The sequence below is a fragment of the Helicoverpa zea genome, chromosome 1, assembly GCF_022581195.2.
Source record: "Helicoverpa zea isolate HzStark_Cry1AcR chromosome 1, ilHelZeax1.1, whole genome shotgun sequence".
Lineage (NCBI taxonomy): Eukaryota > Metazoa > Arthropoda > Insecta > Lepidoptera > Noctuidae > Helicoverpa > Helicoverpa zea.
The window spans coordinates 14874466-14896757 of record NC_061452.1 but is presented as its reverse complement, the minus strand read 5'-3'; the positions used below and the strand labels follow the sequence as shown (position 1 = coordinate 14896757).

General features: G+C 37.0%; 2 protein-coding genes across 2 annotated transcripts in view; one reads left to right on the top strand and one right to left on the bottom strand.

Annotated features, from left to right (window-relative positions):
- LOC124629889 (gamma-1-syntrophin) overlaps positions 1–12759 on the top strand; it is a 38576-nt gene extending 25817 nt beyond the window's left edge. The window contains exon 14 of the mRNA XM_047163556.1: positions 12634–12759. The gene's annotated coding sequence lies outside the window, so the exon portion shown is untranslated. The remainder of the gene's footprint in view (positions 1–12633) is intronic.
- LOC124629902 (atrial natriuretic peptide-converting enzyme) overlaps positions 1–22292 on the bottom strand; it is a 47563-nt gene that overhangs the window by 6868 nt on the left and 18403 nt on the right. Inside the window, exons 6-14 of the mRNA XM_047163567.1 lie at positions 19229–19361; positions 18561–18713; positions 17738–17956; positions 16730–16871; positions 15810–16039; positions 1882–2062; positions 1440–1593; positions 996–1119; positions 568–716 (exon numbers count right to left, since the gene is read on the bottom strand). Coding sequence (XP_047019523.1) covers positions 568–716; positions 996–1119; positions 1440–1593; positions 1882–2062; positions 15810–16039; positions 16730–16871; positions 17738–17956; positions 18561–18713; positions 19229–19361 — 1485 coding nt within the window. The remainder of the gene's footprint in view (positions 1–567; positions 717–995; positions 1120–1439; positions 1594–1881; positions 2063–15809; positions 16040–16729; positions 16872–17737; positions 17957–18560; positions 18714–19228; positions 19362–22292) is intronic.

Sequence of the window (22292 nt, the reverse complement as noted above, 5' to 3'; positions counted from 1 at the left end):
CTTGATACCTCAATATATTACAAGTAGGTACTTAATACATAATGTTGTTTAGAAGGACTTGTTTATTGATTACTCCATGAACTTGCTTTTAGTAAACTTGATGTAATGTTATTTAACTAGCGCTTAATTGTATTGTCAATATAAATAAAAGCGCCCTTTGATGTTAATAAGACTTCCTGAGAAAAGGGGAATGACTGACCATAAAGCAAGCTATTCTTAGAAGTTTATGGTTTCTGAACAATGCTTAGAATTAAACGTTCCTACAGTAAATAATTACATTTATAAGAGCTATACTTTGTGGGACTTCCGTTCACCGGATAGTTACGGTCAAGTTAGGATTTAGAAAACTGAAAAATAAAATGTACTCGTATAACATGTACTCGTCAGTACAAATTTATAGTTTGGATAACTGCGCTGAAACTATTATTAAGTATCAGCAGAAGGTGAAGGTGCGAGCGGCGAATGAGCCACATGCGCGTACCTTTGCTATGAAGTTATTTAGGTAGTTAGGACCGCTACTAAGTTTGGTGATACACATGAGCAGATAGTCATCAGCAGATACCGTACCTGACAAGCATCCTTGCCGCCCTCGGGGTAGCCGGCGCAGATCATGCCCTCCGTGACGTTAAGGTCTCTGTGTTCAAGCCACTGGTTGCACAGGTCCCGGTTCAGGACTGGCACCTCCACTTCGTTCACTGCTGGCTCGTATTCTGATACTGTGGTAAAAGAAAAGAAGTAATGTATGTAGTATTATATATGTGATATTTTCATATTTATGTTTGCTGATACAGTAACGTAGTCTATAATATATAGCTTTTGTGTATTGACAACCCTATTAGGTTTTCATCAAAGAACTGACGGCGGCCCTAGAATTGGACTAACAAATGAAGTTGAAATCTACCCCATACTAGAAAAATTATGGCATTATTCCAACAGACATGATATGAAACTTCAGCATTAGCAGCTCCTAAGATAAGCGAATAAGGGATACTTACACTCTTTATCGTCCCGCTTTCCCCAGCCGATGACAGTGCACAGCGTGCCAGGCTTCAGCACTCGGTTGGCAGGAGGGAGGCAGACTGGAGACACCTGCTCGTGGTAGCGGACTCGGACTGATAGCTACGATAAATTGGCGTTAGTTAATGATAATGCACATACTTAGGGTTATGTTTGCAGAGCTAGATGTGATGAAAAACTTAAACTGTATTGACTGTGGCAAACGGACTCCTTTCTACCACACCTTCCCCAGCAAGAAAACCTGTGGCTAAAGACGCTTTTTTCGTCACTTTTCTTGGAAGATAAGTAAGTAAATACCTATAAGGTCATTTTTATCCTAATTTTTTTAAGGGACTTATACTTAGAGACTATTTATTTTCAATCTTAAACCAAAATAACCACACAGCCTACAAAAATATTATAGATCTCAAAACTGTTTATACCTGAAAGAGCGCGATATCATTATCATGAGCGATGCCGGAGTTGTACTGCGGATGCGGCGCCACGCGTTTGACCTTGACCTTCTGGCCGTAGTAGGCGTGTGAGCGACGCCGCGTGATGCCCAACTGGATCGTCCAGCCGTTCACGTCCGTGTGGCTGGAAGAGTGGGTAAATGTAGACTGATTCAGGTCTTAAGGGTATAATTGAAGACTTATAAAATCTTTTTAGACTTTAGGTCCTAGCTTGATGGACAGCTAGGTTGCTGAATAGCCAAATAACAGTTCAGCACAGGCTTTACTCTCTTTCAGGCAACAAGGGTCTATAGAAAATTCAAATACACATATTGTTATTTTTACACAGGGATTTTTTACGATTAACACAATCCACCCATTTTTTTTTTTTGTCTACCTAGTCACTTTAAATAACCTAATTTGTTGTACTCACTTGCCAACACAATGCGCAGCGGTAAGCACCCACTGGTCAGCTATGAGCACACCAGCACAGTAGAAAACTTCCTCAGGTCCACCAAGTATGGCAGCCAGGAAGGGCCAGTCGCCCGGGGACGCTTCCACGCCACCCACGATGCGTTTTGTCGCCACGCCTATTGTACGACGCTTGCCGCATTCTGAGAACAAAAAAATACGGTTAAAGAAGTAATCAAAAATAGTAAATAGACTTCGGGAAAGCGCAAAAAAAAAATTATCTTTACATAGAAATCTTTCCATCGCTCTAGAAGTTGATTTCTGTTGGTTTATCTTGCCATTAAATTCTTTGAAAAAATAATAAAATTAAGTCACATAAAACATAGAGAAAAACAAAACCTTCAGTAACCGCTTTTATAAGAAGGTTAAAGTAAAATAACAGTAGAGAAACAGCTAAACAAAATTCCTCTCGCTTTTTCCAAACCAACAGTTCACAACACAAAGTAAGCAAGTAAATATTAATTCTATTGTAATATCTGTTTGTTCGTATAAACGCTGGAGAGCAAAAATTAAACTTGTAAAGCTGAAGTTTTCTATTCAGCCCACTTGACGTCCGCCGCTGTGTAAATTGAAATTTAAGTGAAGCCCTTCCCAAGACTGATAAACAAAGGTCGATGGGCGTTAGCGCCCACAGACTTAACTACCATTAACCGACTTGAAACATTACATTTTTTATTTGTGAACGCTGCCAAGTTCAATTAGACGGATACGGTTATGTTATTTGAGAATTATCAGATGTAACAGTGGCACATTGAATTTCACGCGCTCACTGTTAACTTTAGGAACTACTAGGCTTCGTACCTCCCCACTCAGAGACATTTAATGATTACTAAAGTGACTCCTTAGTGACGGAATATCATACAAATCCTTCACTAAGGAATGGCTTAAGTAACCATTAAATGACTCTGAGTGGGGAGGGTAGACTAACTATTTACGTAGAAACATAAATTAATCAGTTTTGATTTTCAGGTGGTATCTAATATTCTCGCTCTCAGTTTATACCGTAGACCAACCTCACCTGGAATGCCCCACAAAAACATAATTAAAGTTTAGACAATCCTGTCGCGCCCACAATTACAAACACAGATACAATCAGTTTCATCGCTCTAGCCTTTTGTAATTAATGAATTTTTTTGACATTTCATTAACGGCCTCGGCTTTGGGAATGGCTGGGAATTACGTTTTCTGGCCCCCCAATTTGTTTAGTTTTTGAAAGATGACCCCGTCATGATTCAATGAAATACCTTGTCTTACAGAATGTTGTCTTAAATAAACCGGCCAAGTGCGAGTCGGACTCGCGCACCGAGGGTTCCGTACAAATCCTGTATAGATAAAAAGTGAGTCTCACGCCAACCGTTCAGTTTAGAACAATCATAGTTATGGTAATTTCGTGAGAGTCAAAATAGCTAATATTTTTTATTTTATAATATAACTAAAATAGTAGGCCAGTACTTTGTAAAAGTTATTTTATTAAAGTTATTTATATACAACATTTTATAGTCATCATTCAGAAATCTGATTGAAAATAACTAATTATGTCTTAAAGGTCATTGGGCATATCTGACCCGCTTTGTAAAAAGTGGCGGACATGAATCAAAGTAGTTTTAAATCGTGGAGAATGGTATGACGTTTCTTTGAATATAAATATTTTATTAAAATTCCATGGAGACGAATGTCCAGGATCGTTTGAAAAATATAAAAGACAAGCAGTTTCAGAGGATTGTACAGGTTGCAATGCTAGTTTTTATTGTTAAAGACTTTTCATAAAGAAAGAACATGCCAATTCGGATGACCAGGTTCTGATGAGGATCTGGAAACCCTGAGAAATCGATGGCAACTCTTGAATATTGTAGTCACGCATCGAGTCAAAACCAGACATGTGAGTGTATTTTTGAGGGTACTTGTAAACAGTGAAGGTTTGGAGCTGATTTGATTATGGAGACTACAGAGAGTCGAGGGAACTTCTGAACGGTATGTTGCAACTACCACGTGTTTGGGCTTATTTTATTCGTATTGGCGAAGACTTTCCACATAGATAGGTTTAACTGCCATTGTGGCATCGATAGCAAAGATCAGATATAGTTATGGGAACTCCTTTACAATTTATAACGTAACCTAGTGTTGGAGCTTATTTTATTTTAGGTGATGAGAATTCACTACTAATGGGATCTTTTATTTTTTGGGTTCCGTACCTCGAAAGGAAAAAACGGAACCCTTATAGGATCACTTTGTTGTCCGTCTGTCTGTCTGTCTGTCTGTCAAGACCCTTTATCTTAAGAACGCGTGAACGTATCAAGCTGAAATTCACATGAAATACTCGGGTCTATTGTCCCTTTAAGCTGTGAAAATATCAAACTTCTAAGCCAAGCCAATCAAAAGATACAACCGATTATGTCGATATTTTCAACAAATTTTCGACACTCGCAAAGGAATCAAAACCTACAGGGTACTTCCCGTAAACTCAGAATCTTGAAATTTGGCATGAAGCATTGTCATATAATGCAAATATAGGAAAAATTGCGAAAATCACATTTTTTTTGTTATATAATATAATACAAATATTTTAATAAAATGAAACTTACTACCTTATTTCTCACGAACGAATAAAGGTACCAAATTGAAATTTATACCAAATACCTAGGGCTATTGTCCCTTTAAGCAATTAAAAAATCAAACTTCTAAGTTAACGCGATCAAAAGATACAGCAGTTTTACCGACACCTTAGACGAATTTCCGTCACACGCTAGGGAATCAAAACCTACAAGGTACTTCCCGTGAACTCAGAATCTTGAAATTCGGCACGAAGCAACGTTATATAGTACAGATAAAGGAAAAATTACGAAAATGATAAATTTGAAGTTACATAAAATATTAAAATAATATTATTTTTGCTTACATGACATAAAATATTTTTTTTTATAATTATAAACTTACTACTTACCCTTTTTCACATGAACGCGTAGAGATATTAAAGTTTTGATAAAAAGTGAAATTCATATCAAACACTTCTTAAATATAATGGCCTCTAAACTGTGAAAAATTTTAAATCATTCAAAGGTCATTGGGCACCTTAGTATGGAAACCATACCCACGGCGGATACGAACGAAATATAGCACAGTATAATGATAAAGGCTCTGATTTACTATGGCATTAGTCGCATCAATGTGAACCATGGGAATCTAGAGAAAATCAGGTGTAAACATCAAATATTTTCCTCATTTCAATGGGGAATTTAAACGACCACGTTTGACGGATTTGAGAAATCATTTCTTTGTAGTGAAAGAGTATACTCGCCATTTATTTCCATTGTCATCAGGTCAAGATCTGATGATGGAAATCCTGAGAAATCGAGGGCAACTATCAGAAATTGTAGGCATGCATAGGATTTAAACTTGATTCTCAGATGTATGTCTGGTGATACTATCAAACAGTGAAGGTTTAGAGCTTACCTGATGATGGAGACGTGAGAAAGTCGAGAGAACTCCTTAACGGTATGTTTTTAGTTACGTCGTGTTTATATTATTCGTATTGACGAGAACTTTTCACAAAAGTTAAAAATAAAAACTTTTTACAAAAAAAAAACAACTTCTAAAAACAACATGAAAACTGTTTATATGCATCGGTCTAGATCTCGGTGGTTAAATAAATATAGATGCATCCTCTAGACACCGACTTCTAGACCGATGCACCTAACATCTTTTTAATTTCTTTCTTGCTTTTGTTTTCTTGTTGCTTTTTTATATGTTTGAAGTTGGATTTGTTTGTAAAATGCTACAAAATAAAGCCGACTTTATAAAACAAAGAAAGGGACAGAATACTTTTGTCAAGGCTCTAGAAACGTAAAGTCGTTGTTACAATTCGACAGCTACAAGTCGTCAGGCGGTTTCGAAAAAAACCTGAAACTGGGGCTCGTTAGGTGATTAATCCCTCAAAAATAAAAGATCCCATTCCTGCAATGGCTGCTTTAACCTAAGTTAGTCGTGAATTCTCGTCACCTAAAATAAAATAAGCTCCAACACAAGGTTACGTTATAAATTGTAAAGGAGTTCCCATAACTATATCTGATCTTTGCTATCGATCCCACAATGGCAGTTAAACCTATCTATGTGGAAAGTCTTCGCCAATACGAATAAAATAAACCCAAACACGTCGTAGTTGCAACATACCGTTCAGGAGTTCCCTCGACTCTCTGTAGTCTCCATAATCAAATCAGCTCCAAACCTTCACTGTTTACCAGTACCCTCAAAAATACACTCACATGTCTGGTTATGACTCGATGCGTGCCTACAATATTCAAGAGTTGCCCTCGATTTCTCAGGGTTTCCAGATCCTCATCAGATCCTGGTCATCCGAATTGGCATCTTCCTTCTTTATGATAATTCTTTAACAATTAAAACTAGCATTGCAACCTGTACAATCCTCTGAAACTGCTTGTCTTTTATATTTTTCAAACGATCCTGGACATTCGTCTCCATGGAATTTTAATAAAATATTATATTCAAAGAAACGTCATACCATTCTCCACGATTTAAAACTACTTTGATTCATGTCCGCCACTTTTTACAAAGCGGGTCAGATATGCCCAATGACCTTTAAGACATAATTAGTTATTTTCAATCAAATTTCTGGATGATGACTATAAAATGTTGTATATAAATAACTTTAATAAAATAACTTTTACAAGGTACTGGCCTACTATTTTAGTTATATTATAAAATAAAAAATATTAACTATTTTGACTCTCACGAAATTACCATAACTATATAAGATTGTTCTAAACTTAACGGTTGGCGCGAAACTCACTTTTTATCTATACAGGATTTGTACGGAACCCTCGCTGCGCGAGTCCGACTCGCACTTGGCCGGTTTTATTTTAAACATACATAGAGTTCTCTCGACTTTCTCACGTCTCCATCATCAGGTAAGCTCTAAACTTTCACTGTTTGATAGTATCACCAGACATACATCTGAGAATCAAGTTTTAATCCTATGCATGCCTACAATTTCTGATAGTTGCCCTCGATTTCTCAGGATTTCCATCATCAGATCCTGACCTGATGACAATGGAAATAAACGGCGAGTATACTCTTTCACTACAAAGAAATGATTTCTCAAATCCGTCAAACTTGGTCGTTTAAATTCCCCATTGAAATGAGGAAAATATTTGATGTTTACACCTGATTTTCTCTAGAATCCCATGGTTCACATAGATGCGACTAATGCCATAGTAAATCAGAGCCTTTATCATTATACTGTGCTATATTTCGTTCGTATCCGCCGTGGGTATGGTTTCCATACTAAGGTGCCCAATGACCTTTGAATGATTTAAAATTTTTCACAGTTTAGAGGCAATTATATTTAAGAAGTGTTTGATATGAATTTCAACTTTAATATCTCTACGCGTTCATGTAAAAAAGAGTAGGTAGTAAGTTTATAATTATTAAAAAAATATTTTATGTCGTGTAAGTAAAAATAATATTTTAATATTTTATGTAACTTCAAATTTACCATTTTCGCAATTTTTCCTTTATCTGTACTATATAACGCTGCTTCGTGGCGAATTTCAAGATTCTGAGTTCACGGGAAGTACCTTGTAGGTTTTGATTCCCTAGCGTGTGACGGAAATTCGTCTAAGGTGTCGGCATAACTGCTGTATCTTTTGATCGCGTTAACTTAGAAGTTTGATTTTTTTACTGCCTAAAGGGACAATAGACTTAGGTATTTGATATAAATTTCAATTTGATATCTTTATTCGTTCGTGAGAAATAAGGTAGTAAGTTTCATTTTATTAAAATATTTTTTTTATATTATATAACTAAAAAATGAGATTTTCGCAATTTTTCCTATATTTGCATTATATGACAATGCTTCATGCCAAATTTCAAGACTCTGAGTTTACGGGAAGTATCCTGTAGGTTTTGATTCCTTTGCGAGTGTCCAAAATTTGTTGAAAATATCGACATAATTGGCTGTATCTTTTGATTGGCTTGGCTTAGAAGTTTGATATTTTCACAGCTTAAAGGGACAATAGACCTGAGTATTTCATGTGAATTTCAGCTTGATACGTCCACGCGTTCTTGAGATAAAGGGTCTTGACAGACAGACAGACAGACAGACAGACGGACAACAAAGTGATCCTATAAGGGTTCCGTTTTTTCCTTTTGAGGTACGGAACCCTAAAAAAATCACATTGAGCTCTATTAAAAGAAAAGAAAACAAACAATTCACATACGTTAGAAAATAATCTTTCCTACAAGGCCTTTTATTAATCAAAACTTTCCAGAACGAGACTAATTTTAGGTCCAAAATAATCCGCTACGCTAGAAGAGTCACTATATGTATTTCCAAGAATAGAAATCTTCCAACGACTGGATACAAGGCTTGGGATTATCGGCGACAGCTCGGGGACTAAACCAACAATCAACGAAGTTACCTAACAAACCGCTTTGAGGTTACATTTTTCTCCCGCGATATTGCAACAGATAAATTACATGTTATTGTGCTCAACAAAACACTACAATTATTAGTTTTGCTGACTTTAACCCGGGTGGAAGGTTCTTCAGATAGTCATCCTCCGAGCCTTTTCCCAATCATGTTGGGGTCGGCTTCCAGTCTAACCGGATTCAGCTGAGTACCAGTGCTTTACAAGAAGCGACTGCCTATCTGACCTCCTCAACCCGGTTACCCGGGCAACCCGATACCCCTTGGTTAGACTGGTGTCAGACTTACTGGCTTCTGACTACCCGTAACGACTGCCAAGGATGTTCAATGGTGGCCGGGACCTACTGTTTAACGTGCCATCCGAAACACAGTCAATGGTGTCTAAGATATACTTAGAAAGTACATACAAACTTAGAAAAGTTGCATTGGTACTTGCCTGACCTGGGATCGAACCCGCGCCCTCATACTTGAGAGGTTGGTCTTTTACCCACTAGGCCACCACGACTTTTTTAGATAGTGACTTGTGGTATTTATATTGAATTATTTTATCGATATAAGGTTTAAAAACTAAAATGCTGTGAACTCCACCAAACGTATGAGTTCTATTATTTTACCTTTTAGAGGTAAATTAAATGGAAAGCATTAAAACATATATTCCAGGTCGCGGGTTCGATTCCAGGTCAGGCAAGTACCAATGCAACTTTTGCCTTTTGACTTTTGGGGTTGCCCGGGTAACCGGGTTGAGGAGGTCAGATAGGCAGTCGCTTCTTGTAAAGCACTGGTACTCAGCTGAATCCGGTTAGACTGGAAGCCGACCCCAACATAGTTTGGGAAAAGGCTCGGAGGATGATTAAAACATATATTCCCCGATTTTTTTTATTACTTAAACATAATTTTACGATGGCTAAATTTAGATTGCCCTTCATATATTATGCTGTTCTGAAAATATTCCCCGAGATTTAATGCCAATAATGGGCTGCGCTACGCCGTAGCGTTGCGTAGCAACGCCTACGCTTGCGTAGCAAATTGCTACGCATTACGACTGCTTAAACAATCCCGAATTAGATTGTTTGTCAATGAAGAACACATCTAAATATATCCGTGTTTTGAATATCCACGATTTTTTTTATATATTTGAAATAAGATTTTCGGACACGGATTTATTTTAAATAAATAAAATAGTTGAAATATTAAATATTATTTCAAGTCTATTGAAAATCTTTTTTTTATTTCAAAACTGAATATCTTTACAAAATATTCTCCGCTAGCTCAAAATTGTCTGAAGTAAATGACAGCGTTTACCCAGTAATACCCGAAACTTATCGGCCACCTGCTAACCCGGTGTCGTTCGTAAGACGAGACAGCCGCAACAAAATTGTTACTGACATAATTCTTTTACCTGTATGAATAAATAGACGAAGTATTACTTTTTTCAGTAAAAAATAAAATAATAATACAAAAACAAGAATCAGACTTTGGAAATCTTGTTAATTTCTTACCTTAATATAGTTGATGTAGTAATTGAATCATTTCATACATCATCTCGGTTTGAGAGTATGAATAGTCTATGGAAAATGTTATCATAAATGTCTATTGTGTGTTATTCTGTCAAGCGCCAAACAAGCAATTAACATCATACAAATATAGTTTATAGTAGATTATAAATCTGTATCCCAATAAATCATGTCCGTAATCGATAAAAAGTACAACGAAACACACGAGTAACAAAATTCGAAACTTTCCCGTTCAGATACGTACAGACGAACATTTTTATTCGATCGTCATAAAAATACAAGTACAGTATGAGCGATGCGACGATAGAATTAAATTGGCGAAAGTTATGGCCACTCGTTACAGGTAATGAGACCACTGTGCCACAGCCCACAAAGAAATTTCAACCTTACCACTTTAGTCTTAAAACCCACATTTGTATCAAAGTAAATTATATTTATGGGCACTCCAAAGCTTTGATGTACGGCTCTCAAGTATTTCATCAGTTTAGATTTTAATTAAATTTTCTATTAAAAATGAGGATCGAATTAAAGACAAAAATGCGTTTATCTGTTATTAAAATACAACATTGCGTATCTTACATAGACTTACATAAACGCTTACTAAAGTTGCCAAGATTTTAAAAGGAAATTAATATTTTGAATGACGGAGTCCCTAAATTTTAGAATTATCTATTTAATCAATTTATGCAATTATTTACTTAATCTTAAATAATTTATTAAGATCCTTAGTAAATCTTCTTACTCGAAAATCAAACATATGTATTAAGATATAAAGTCAATAGAAACAATTTGAGATCATTTAGATTTGAGACCATCATTATATGTGTATTCAAAAGATCTTCTTATAATGTGTAGTACAGGTTTATTCAAAGAATTTTACAATTTCGGTGTACATTGTAATATGCAGACGAGGGCGCATTGTCAATGTAAAATAAATAAATAAACTTAAGAATCTACGTGCTTTGATTTGGGTTCAAACGTATTCGAATTTCTGTAGAAATCCAATATGCTAGTCTGAATATTGAAGAGAAAACAATGGTGCAACCATATCTACCGAATGGTTTGGATAAAATAAGAGTTATAATAATACAGCGTGACTTGAGAAACTAAATAAAAAGTAGCCCTTTGTTCAATAAATAGGATATTTAACACAATCATTGTTTATTAAATCGGACCGAGTATGTAGTTCCTGAGATAAGTGATTTTCCAGTATGACAAAGGTACATTATAAGTTAACAGAACATGTACTTAGTTTACGCAGTCAAAATAAAATATTTCATCATGTAGGATAGTATTTTTATAAGTTAACTTACGAGTTTTGAATGGCTGTGTTGTTTAGATAAATGTGGAATGCTCAATGTTTTTCCCATAATTGGGATAATCTTGTCTAGAATAAGGCCCGAGACTACTTTACTATAGTTACTTATCTGTATCTACTTCACTTATCATGATTAAAGAACTGAAGTATAAGTATGTCTTCCAGGAATCAATGGTAACTTAACCGCTATCTATAGTATCAAATTAAACATTGTTCCAAAATATATAATATTAACTAATCTAGACACACGGCAGTGTGTCCGCCAAGTTCGAGCAAAAAAAAGCGACACACCGGCCGTGGGTTATATTACAAGAACCATTTCGGGCCAAATTCGACCCCCCTGTAACTCAAAATCTATTTTATTTACGCATATCAAATTTATAGTATCTGTTGAGACCCCCTCACTTATCTAAAATACAAAATTTCATTAATATACCTATTGTAGGTCTTGAGATATTGACGTCAGAAAATCGCTATTTTTACTATACACTCACTGACTGACTGACTCACTCACTCATCAAAAACCTAGACCACTTCCAATGGTCGTATTAACTTGAAATTTGGCATGGAGGTAGGTCTTTATGTCAAGGTAAAGGGAAAAATCTGAAAATGGCCAAGTGTGAGTCAGTTTCAAAATAATGAAGGTGTAAATTTATACCCGGTGTAAATTTATACCCCTAAGGAACTAAAACGAACTAAAACTATCTATATTCACAGGAACTATTGGTCCGATTTGAAAATTTCTTTCAGTGTTAGATAGCCCATTTATCGAGGAAGGCTAATTCGAGAGAAGATTGTCAAGTAACATCATTAAAAAGTAACTATTTTTAACTGAGGTATGTGTATGGAACTTGGTACTTATTCAGATCTCACTTCTTTTATAGGCGAAGTATTCCCATATTATCGAACTTGGCAGCCTTTCACATTTTTGTTTTGGGTGGGTTAACTTTACCAAAAGTTACATTTCATCACTTGAGCACTAATTAATAAATCTTGTCTTCAACATTTTCGTTGTCCTAGCAACTGAGTGAGATTGAACTGTCTGTCGATGACCTAGAATCGTTTTCCTGATAGTCAAGTATTTCTCGGTACTAGAGAACGCAAATAACTACTACAGCGAAGTGCAGTGCTGCCCGATACTTTATAAAGATTTTATACTTAGACTCCTGAATGGGCTTCGTAACTTGTGCATAAAGGTACTTACTGTTCTATTTTATTTGTGCATTATTTTTGCATAAAATGTTGCTAGTTTTCACTGAAGGGAAGCATGTAAACTGGCTTAGGAATAGAAGAGACCCATTGGCAATTAGCAAATAGATGCAGTTCCACACATCAGTACGGGATGTATTATATTTTGGCCTAATGTACAGTTGTCTCGTTAAATCTATAATAGCATTTATGTTTTTATGATAGCTTTTACATGGAACCCGTCATTTCTAGGCCTGTTGTCAGGACGCAAGGCCAGCGGTCAAACCTTCAAGTAACATTGGGGCAAAGCCCGGTCGACGTCCCGGCGCGCCGTTGCGTAAGTACCACTACGTGGGATCGATAATTCTTTTAGACACAACAAACTTTTGAGCCAGATCATCTTTGAGATGCTGCGTTTTCATTCGCTTTAATAAAAGAATTCGAGTTTTCTTCCCCAAGGTAACGAAATTATTAAGCAACTTTTTTTATTAAATCGTTTCGCTCTTACATCTTTATTCGGCGGATTCTTTTATATGTAGGCCATATCGTCAAGGCCTACAAGTGGTGTGACACGACTCACGTAAAATTTTCCATTCATATTAAATTACCATTGCTATGATATCGCTTAAGTATAAAGGGTGCCGCCTACACGTCATTCAGAAGCGCTGAATAAACCAGCAGAGATGATTTTATTTTATTTTTCCATAAAATCCTCTTATGGGGACTTCAAAAGAGCCTTTTGTAAACGACTTTTGGTTTTCAATAAATAAGAAGCTCTTAGGTTTTCGAGAGAATTTCCCCTCTTTGATGGGCGAAGACAAAAATGTCTAGGATTAGAGACTCAGTAATATTAATTTTCGATGGAAAATTTTCACCACAATATTGAGGTCGTTATGAATCAGTATGTTTTGTAGGTGTAATTGTAATCGAGCCTACAGAGCTACATTGACTTCCATATACACAAATACTGAATTCACCTTTTCTTTTAATAAATACCTAAAGGTAAACGAAGGCCCAATGAAAAAATATTCTTTGTAACAACCTACAATTTCCACAACGCCGACCAAATTTTCTCAAGTTGGTTTAGGTATCAAATAGTTCCATTTAGGCACTTAGTTTAATACTGTAAAGGCAGCAGAAAATTATACATTTTAAGCGTATTTTGCATGAAATACTCGAGATACTTGGGCTCCGGCTCGGTGGGTTCGGAACTAAATACTGACGCTTAGTATTCCGCTCGAATATATTTCAGTAGCTGCCGCTTCTTTATTATACAATTCAATAAAGTATAGGTGTGCCTTACTGCTCTGTTCAACTTTGAATGATAAAAGCCTTGCGATACTTTTTAGGTTTGTATTCGTGTAGTGCAGATCCACATTTAAGGTCTGTCGTAACAAACAGTTTGTTCATATTTTCCTTGGTAAATATTTTATGTTACTGGGTTTAACGTACAACTTTTACTTGCAATCATAACACATTAAATTACGAAGTTTCTTCCCTATAAGTATAATTATTCGACCCCATAAAGTTCCGTACTTACCCATTTAAAGCCACAATATCTCACAGTTATGAATTTAAATACATTACAGCTGTAAGGCCAAAGAACTGCAGTTCACAAGTTGATCCTATAAACAGGCGCTTCCCTCTCTCGGGGGGAAACTCCAAAGGAAAGAAGATAACAATCTCATCAAGTTTATCAATAAGTCGAGTGGGCTTAGCGCTGCGTAATTCCTTTTACATAATTGCGAACAAAACCTTTCATAAATTTTTACACTCCTCGGCTATGACAGATTTTATAATTAAAAGCCATTTGTCTTAGCAAATTACGTTTAATTCTGTTATGTTGGCGTTGGACGACCTTCGGTTTGTTTGTCATTGGAACCTTGACTTGTTTTATACAATTGTTGCGATGCTTTACATTATGTACATTTTTAGATAGCTAAAATATAACAACAAGACTGAATAAGATTGCCAATCAAAAACTTTTCAAATAACCTTAAAAACTCGTAACGTAAAGTGCTCGTTTCCTGCTCCAGTACCTTCCGAAGTATGTACATCATAAACTGTATATCTTGATGCATGGCATCTTTATACTTGTTTTAAGTTTAAGTTCAAAAATACAGCCAAGCTTTATAACGCTGTGATCATTATTAATTCAATTCCATTAAACTCAAAAATAGAACGTTGCTCATCATCAATATATAATAATACAGGGTGGTTCCACAAATAACGCGTAAAGGCAGCACTCAGCGGTCGTCAGCAGGAATCGCCGCTGGCCCGTCACTTGTCAGGCCACATTAGCCGAGCCTCCCTATTTCCCCGTAATGGCTCCTTGCTATATCGCCAGCCGAATAGAAAGCTATTTATGACACTGTAATAACGCCACTTTATTGAGGAAACGATACACAAATGTTAGCGTATGTTGGGCAATGTATGGCAATCGATGAGCGAGAATGATTGCCTTCCTTGAGTTATCGAATTTATGGAATGGTAAATTGAGAGGAGGATTCAGGTTATTCCGAAATTTTTATTCAATATCAGTCATATTTTAGGTAAAGTTTGATTTAAACTAAATTTATCAATTTTTCATAACCGTATATGATAAGCATGACTGATTTGTATTTACATCACATCTACCTACTTAAAAAAGCATCAACTTCGTCCTTTGTACTCAATTTACCTACGTATAAACACACAATAGCTGCCATTAAAGCCTTACGGCACCTTTCGAGTAGAGTTTACAAAGCTCTTATAAAACAAAAGTTGATTCACCCTCGTGACTGACAAGATTGGATGGCTCCCAGTAAGTGCGTGTGCACTCACAGGCGTCAGACGCCACTCACGCACAAATAACACAGAAAGAAAATAAAACGGGAACACTGGGATAGGATACAAGTGCCCTTTGTTCACTACGTTGTTTTTAGGGCTGAAAAACTTAAGCCTTAGATTGATATAGTCATTATTAAACACAATAAACACATTATTTGTACTTATTTGAGGTGGGCTTGTTTTTAATGTGATTTACGCCATTTACTTACTATTTCTGCTTGGCAGTAAAAAAAATGGTGATTTCAACGATTTATGTCTTGTTCTTTTGGATTAAAAATAAAATATTTCAGGGTTTTATACTATCACACTTTAAAATTTTCTCAATAAACCCCGGCATCACAAGTAGCAACGCTAAGCACTCTCCCTGTCATAAGGGCGTAAAAGCCGGTGACACGATCACACAGACGCTTACGCTGTAGCCGGACGCTTCCGCGGCTAAAAGTCGCGTTACATACTGAAATACGTTGCTTTTTTAATACGATTGATACAATTTTCTGTCACGTGATACGTGACGTCATCGGTTATGTGATAATATTAATAACAGGTACACCATTATCTCCAATTCCAAAAGATTCCATACAGTAAAACATTCTACTCACCATAATTATCACAAATGAGGTGCACTCTCGGCGAGTCCGGCCTGCACTCCTTCAGCTCTTTCAACAGTCCCCCCTGACTTCTCAGAAAGGCGCGGTAGGTCTGCGCAGCCCCGTGCTCATGCATGAAGCTCGCGCGAGGACCTGGAGTCGCGCTCACGTTCACAGCTGCTTTTATACTGCTCAATGCTGGTCTGCTCTCGTTGATCACCGCTTGACTTTTGTTTAGGAACCTGCAAAAATCCGAGGGTGTTAGACGAAATATCCATATATTTTAGAGCTATGACAGAGACAAGTGACAGTTTAGGTGTGTGATATAGTATTTTCAGCATGAGAAACTATGAAAATTACTTAGATAATAACAAATACATATCATTTGTGTTGGACATTTTAGGATACCTACCTATTATATTAGATACAGAGTTTTTGAAAGTGGGCATGTTGCTATTTGAAGAGCTAGATGGTAAAACGAGCAGGGTGAAAGGTCAAGTAAGTTTACATAGCAACAACATTACTAGTTCAACCATATAGATATGCATTAGACGGCAAGTATTCAGCCAATGTGACGCGAGTAACTACTAATGAAACAAATTCCACAGGTTAAGTCGGCGCTCCACCGCGCGCGATAAACGCTTTTCATTTAACCAATCCGAGCATAGCGCGGGATTTGAGTGCTATCATGCTGTTCTTGTTTGTAGTGCATTCTTTGTAAAACAGAACTCGATTGACTCGTGTAAGCGAAAACCCATGGTCGGATCTGTTGAGTTTTGTAAAAGGGGTAGTCAGTCACTTTTCTTGTACAGTTAGGTATCTATGTTTATATGTTGACGTAAAAACATATATTAGGTATGATCTCCATAGGATTGCCGTAAGTATTGTATTGTTGGTTTTTCACGGGTGTTTGTTATCGAAGGTCTACTTACGAGTATCCGAGGATGGAGCACAGCTTGAAGGCGGTGTCCCGGTCTAATGTGTTGATGCAGGCGGGGAACCAGGAGTGGTTAGCGGCGCGGTACACTTGCAGCTCGCCACGACCCACGTCGCCGTTCGCTTGACTTAGCCGCACTGATAGGAGAAATGGTTATTATTAACAATTGAGAATAGTATTTTACAGAAGAGTTCACTTATTTTTAAAATATGACATAAATAAATAAATATGGCAAGGTTATTTTCAAAGATTGAAAAATAACACAATAGTTGTAGAGACATTAAAAGCATGACAATCTAAGCCCCACTGTATGGAAGTATGCCGCAAAGTGACTGCTCCTAACCAGCAAAATAAACGGTTTCGGTTAAAATCTCAGATAAGTACAAGAGCTTGGCACTGGACCAACTCATGGTGACAATGAACGCTTTGTGCCAACATTTAACATACATTACGAACAACAATTAAGACTTCATAGTAGATAAAGAGTTTTTTTTTTTTCATAAAACCTCTTTTAATCGTATAAAATTCACTGACTTTTAGGACCGGTCTAATACTACATAGGTATGTTGTGAAAAATAAAATTAGCTTTATACAGAAAATGGCATCGTCATACCGGAATCCGACCACCTTTACGATCATTTTCAATCTCTGAACAAGCTTAAGAGATCTTGGTTTAACGGCAGAATCACAACGCGCGAGTTATTTAAATGGATCCGCTAACACATAAAACTAAATTTTAAAAGCAGATTGCGGTTTGAGGTAAAAGTGGACCATGACAGCATTTTCACACTGGAGGATTCTTGGCAGGGATTTCATTCTGAGGAGCAAATCTGTGCCGCTTGGTTTTAAACTGAACTATCAGTAGTTGTCAATATTTGCTGTCGCGCGGATGCCGATACTGCTCGCATGAGCCAAGAGATATCGCTTGGCAAACCTAAGCGGAAAACTCTCTTTTGTCAAAAGGGTGTAAAAATACCTTTTTATACTTAATCAAGAAACTCACAGCAATTCCTTTCATCCTGTCCCCAAGGACAGTCCACCTTCCCGTCACACAGGTGCGCCTGCGAGATGCACCGCTGGTTGCCGCAGTGCACCTCACCGCTGCGCTTGCAGACTCTGCAGTTGAGCTCGTCGGAGCGGTCGGCGCAGTCCACGTGGCCGTCGCAGCGCCAGTCCAAAGGGATGCAGCGGCGCACGTCGCATTGGAAACCCGTCGGGCATACTGGTGACAAGGAATATTATTTATGAATACTATTTTTTTTTGTAAATCAATCTTTAATTGTGACAGGACCAGGTGTGTTTCAAAAGACAGTTGGCAAAATATTGTACACACGTAACACGTCTATTTAATGTAATGTCAACTTAGGTAAAATATGATTAAGATACTTAGGTCTACTAAACCAATATTCTACAATTAAATAATCCTTTTAAATGTCAGCTTGGTTGATGACCTCTAGAATTCATGGAATTATCATACTCAGTAATGAGATACATATCTTGTTATTGTTCTACCTATACGTTTAGATCCTTCGTGGAAAACATAATAATGAACTTAATGTTTATAAAGGCCTATTCAAAGTGGTGTGTTAGAGGACTGGTAGTGAAGGTTAAACCACAGATTGCCTTAATAGCTAGTTACGTTGTTAGTAAATGTCAACAAAATATTGAATCGATGATTTTTACATAGTCAAAGTCTTTTCTTTGGTAAAATAATACGGTGCAAACACAATTTTATTGTAAAATGATTCGTTACTATGTCCTATTTCACTCAGACATTCCGTTACACTCGAAAATTCAAAGAACCAGTAGACTTGAAGACTTCTCACCTGGCATAGCATCTCTGAACCTCGCATCATTCACCTCTCTGTTCCCGAGACAGACGTCCGTGTCAGTGGACTCCGGGAAAATGTCACACTGCAGGTAGTCCGGCATCGTCAGACCAAACACCTCCAGGAAGAAGCCACACCGACGCATCGTCTCTGCACAGAAACGAAGGAAAATTACTAGAAAAATGTATTAGGCTCGATCTTGTAAGATTGTCAGTTGTGAAGCTATCACAGCCTACTAATTAATTAAACGGAGGAAAATATTAATTAATTTTGCAGTCACAATTTTACGTTATAAGAATTTAATTAATATCGCCGAAAACTCTCGCAGTACGTCTTGACAAAACTTTCAAATTAGCTGTTTGTGTACTTAGCAGAAAATCATAGCTAGTGTCTTTTGTGATTTACCTTCTATGATTGTTTTTTTTAACACGGCTATATTAGCTTGTAACTATGTATATTAGAAAATCTTGGAATCTTAATGTGACCCACTTCCTGGTTTTCGATTAGGATGAAATTTTGCACATGCTCTGCGTTCTGATGACAAATTATGACTAGGTAAGAAACGTCATTACAAATTCAAATAATCAAAAAAAAATTGTGCTTGCTAAAAGCGTGTTTTTTAGATTTTCTTTTATTTTTCGATTATTATGGAATGATTTCCTTACCATGACACAAACTCCTGCAGGGTCGCACCATGTGGCCCAGGGGTCCACACTTGGGCACGAACAGTGAGCATAGGAACAGTGCCGTCAGGTCGTAACAACGGACGTCTACTACTGCTTCGTATACCTCTAGGTCCTGGGGACAGAAGACTGGTATAAAGAGAATGGCCTATAAAATAGAGTGTTTTAGATCGTCAATATAATATTATAAGGTTTATGTCACAATAGTTGTACACAATTACTTTACACGATATTTAATTATTGTGGAATTTAATTCTACTGAAAATGTTGTGGTTGTTTATGTTAATGTAAACAAAATGATCTCATTAAACCCTGTTTTTGGAATCATTTGCTTATGTAATAACACTTAGTAACAATCAAAAGTTCACATAACACACTAAACTAGTTTTAGACATTGTTATTCCACAGGATTTGAGAATATTGTTCGATAAGATACATCTCGTGCTGACATTTAAAGATTTCTGTAGTCCCACAGTTGTTTGGGCAGACGGGGAACGATAGTGCTAGTGAGATTTTTCATAAGTTAGTAGGTATTCTACGGTGAGACACAATTTCTTCCAGATTAGATCTACAAAATCTAAAGTAGACTTTAATATATATAATAACCCACATATCTCACATAACACTTTGAACTGTTGTAAAGAGCCATGTAACGTTGTACGTTATATTTTGAATATTTAAAAATACTAGACTTGCTATATCTCGGCCGCGCGCCGCGAGCCGTGCGCCGTTGACGGGTGACGGAAACCGGTTCGGCGAACTATCCCTCCTATGAGGCGACGCGAGCAGAGCCGGCGGACAATCGCGAGACGGGGACTAGCACGACACCGCGAGCCGATACAGTACTGGTCTATGTTGGTTTTTAACTCGCTGGTATATCGCATTTAATTTTATCCTAAATTAACTATTGTGCTTTTAAAATTATTATTAGAATCAGTGTATACCCCAGATCGGGGTTCAAGTACCTGACTACCTCCAGTGCACCTACCGTAGTGCACCTACCCTAAGTGCACCTACCTACGCGCTTGTCTACCTACGTGCCTGTGTCTACCTCCGTGCCTGTGTCTACCTTCGTGCCTGTGCCTACCTACGTGCCGCGCCTATCTACGTGTCCTGCATCTACCTGCGCGTCCGGCATCTACTAGCGCGCTGCACACTTACCCCGCCTGACCGCTGCCGAGCTGCCTGACTATACAGGGTAGTAGTGTTCTATAGCGGGCCAGAACTTAACGCGAGCTCGATTATTCTAAACCCACTCCCGGCTCTGCCGATCTTTTCCTAGAATATAGACTTTTATACCATTTACTAAATTTTTTTTATTTTTCTACCTACTAGACTACCTACCACTACACTAAACGTTACAGTGGCGCCCAATAATGGTAGAATATATCGAGCTGTGTTTAGTTCTTGTTTGCTAAGCATTTTGTAGTTGTCTTGGTGTTGGTTGTCTGTCAGTTGTGTTGAATTTGATCACAGCCTACCAAATGTGAATCTACCCACATCTGTTTAATAATTTTTTTTTCTAATATTTAAATTCAACCGTCCATTTTTTTTGTTTGACCTACCGTCAATATTTTTCTACCCCCAAATTTTATTTTTTTCTTCACAGTTAAATTCAAAGTTTACATACCTTAAATATATTTTCACATATGGTTAGACTGACCACAAACGTGCTGATTTTGCATCTTTATTATTTTTGTCTTTATTTTGCAACACACTCCTTCTCTGCGGTTTTAATTTTTTATCATGGCTTACCTTATTAAGTTTTTATCGCTACAAAAAGCTGAATTAGACTATGAAGTTACCGTTCGTGGTGGTACTGGGGGAGATTCGGTTAGCGAACTTCGGAAACAGATAGTTAAATTACCTCCTATATTACAAATAACAAACTTATAATTAATCGTATCTATTCCAAACATTAAAATCACTACACTAAACCTAAAATTACTTCTAATGGAACCCTACAAGAAAGTCACAATTTATACTTTAATGAAATGGTACATAAAGTATTTTAAAGTATAACTTAAACTAATTTTATCAGAATGTTACTACGGCTACATAAAGTAATTAAAATTGTTAATACTTAAACTTCGTTGATTATAGCTAAATATATTTAATTTTAAACAAATTTAAAAAATCAACTAAAACTAAATGCACTACCTAAATGTTACCTACTAAAACAAATACATAATATAAACTAAACTAAATAATATAAACTAAAAACTAAACTAAATAACGTAAACTACACCCACTTACTACTACTACCCATAACTATTGCTTTTCTATTTTTCACCTATTGGTCTACCCCAATAGTTTATATGATGATGGTCTACCCCATACATCGTATTCCTACCATATTAAATACATTATGACTATCGGCCCTACACCGATGGTTATAAACGAAACTTGATCGTGGTTCTACCCCATAGATCCCTTCTGTATGCTAAAGGCCCTACACCTTTGGTATTCTTCGGAGCGGTGCAACTCCTTAAATAAGCCTTGGCAAGAGCGGTTGATTACTCTATAAGTAAGCCTTAATCACAAACTTAACTTATGTATTTATCCTTTCTAATATTCAATCTATCAATTAATAGTTATGTGTAGTGAGTAATCGCTCGGTTTCAACTTTATCCTCTACCAGCCATGACTGAACTGGGTGAGTGTTCTGTGCACTGTAAGCAGAATACTCAGGTCGAAAGGACGCTGACGCACAGATGTCTAATGTGATGTCGGCTATTTAATGTGAGGAAGAATGAAAAGTGAGGGATGATTACATTATGAATGAAGATGAATGAAAGAGAAACTCAGATCAGTTGTTAGCAAGAGCGAAAGCAGCGGATTTTTCCTAGGAAAAATCCTACGCTAAAAAGGGGGGTACTGTAACGTTGTACGTTATATTTTGAATATTTAAAAATACTAGACTTGCTATATCTCGGCCGCGCGCCGCGAGCCGTGCGCCGTTGACGGGTGACGGAAACCGGTTCGGCGAACTATCCCTCCTATGAGGCGACGCGAGCAGAGCCGGCGAACAATCGCGAGACGGGGA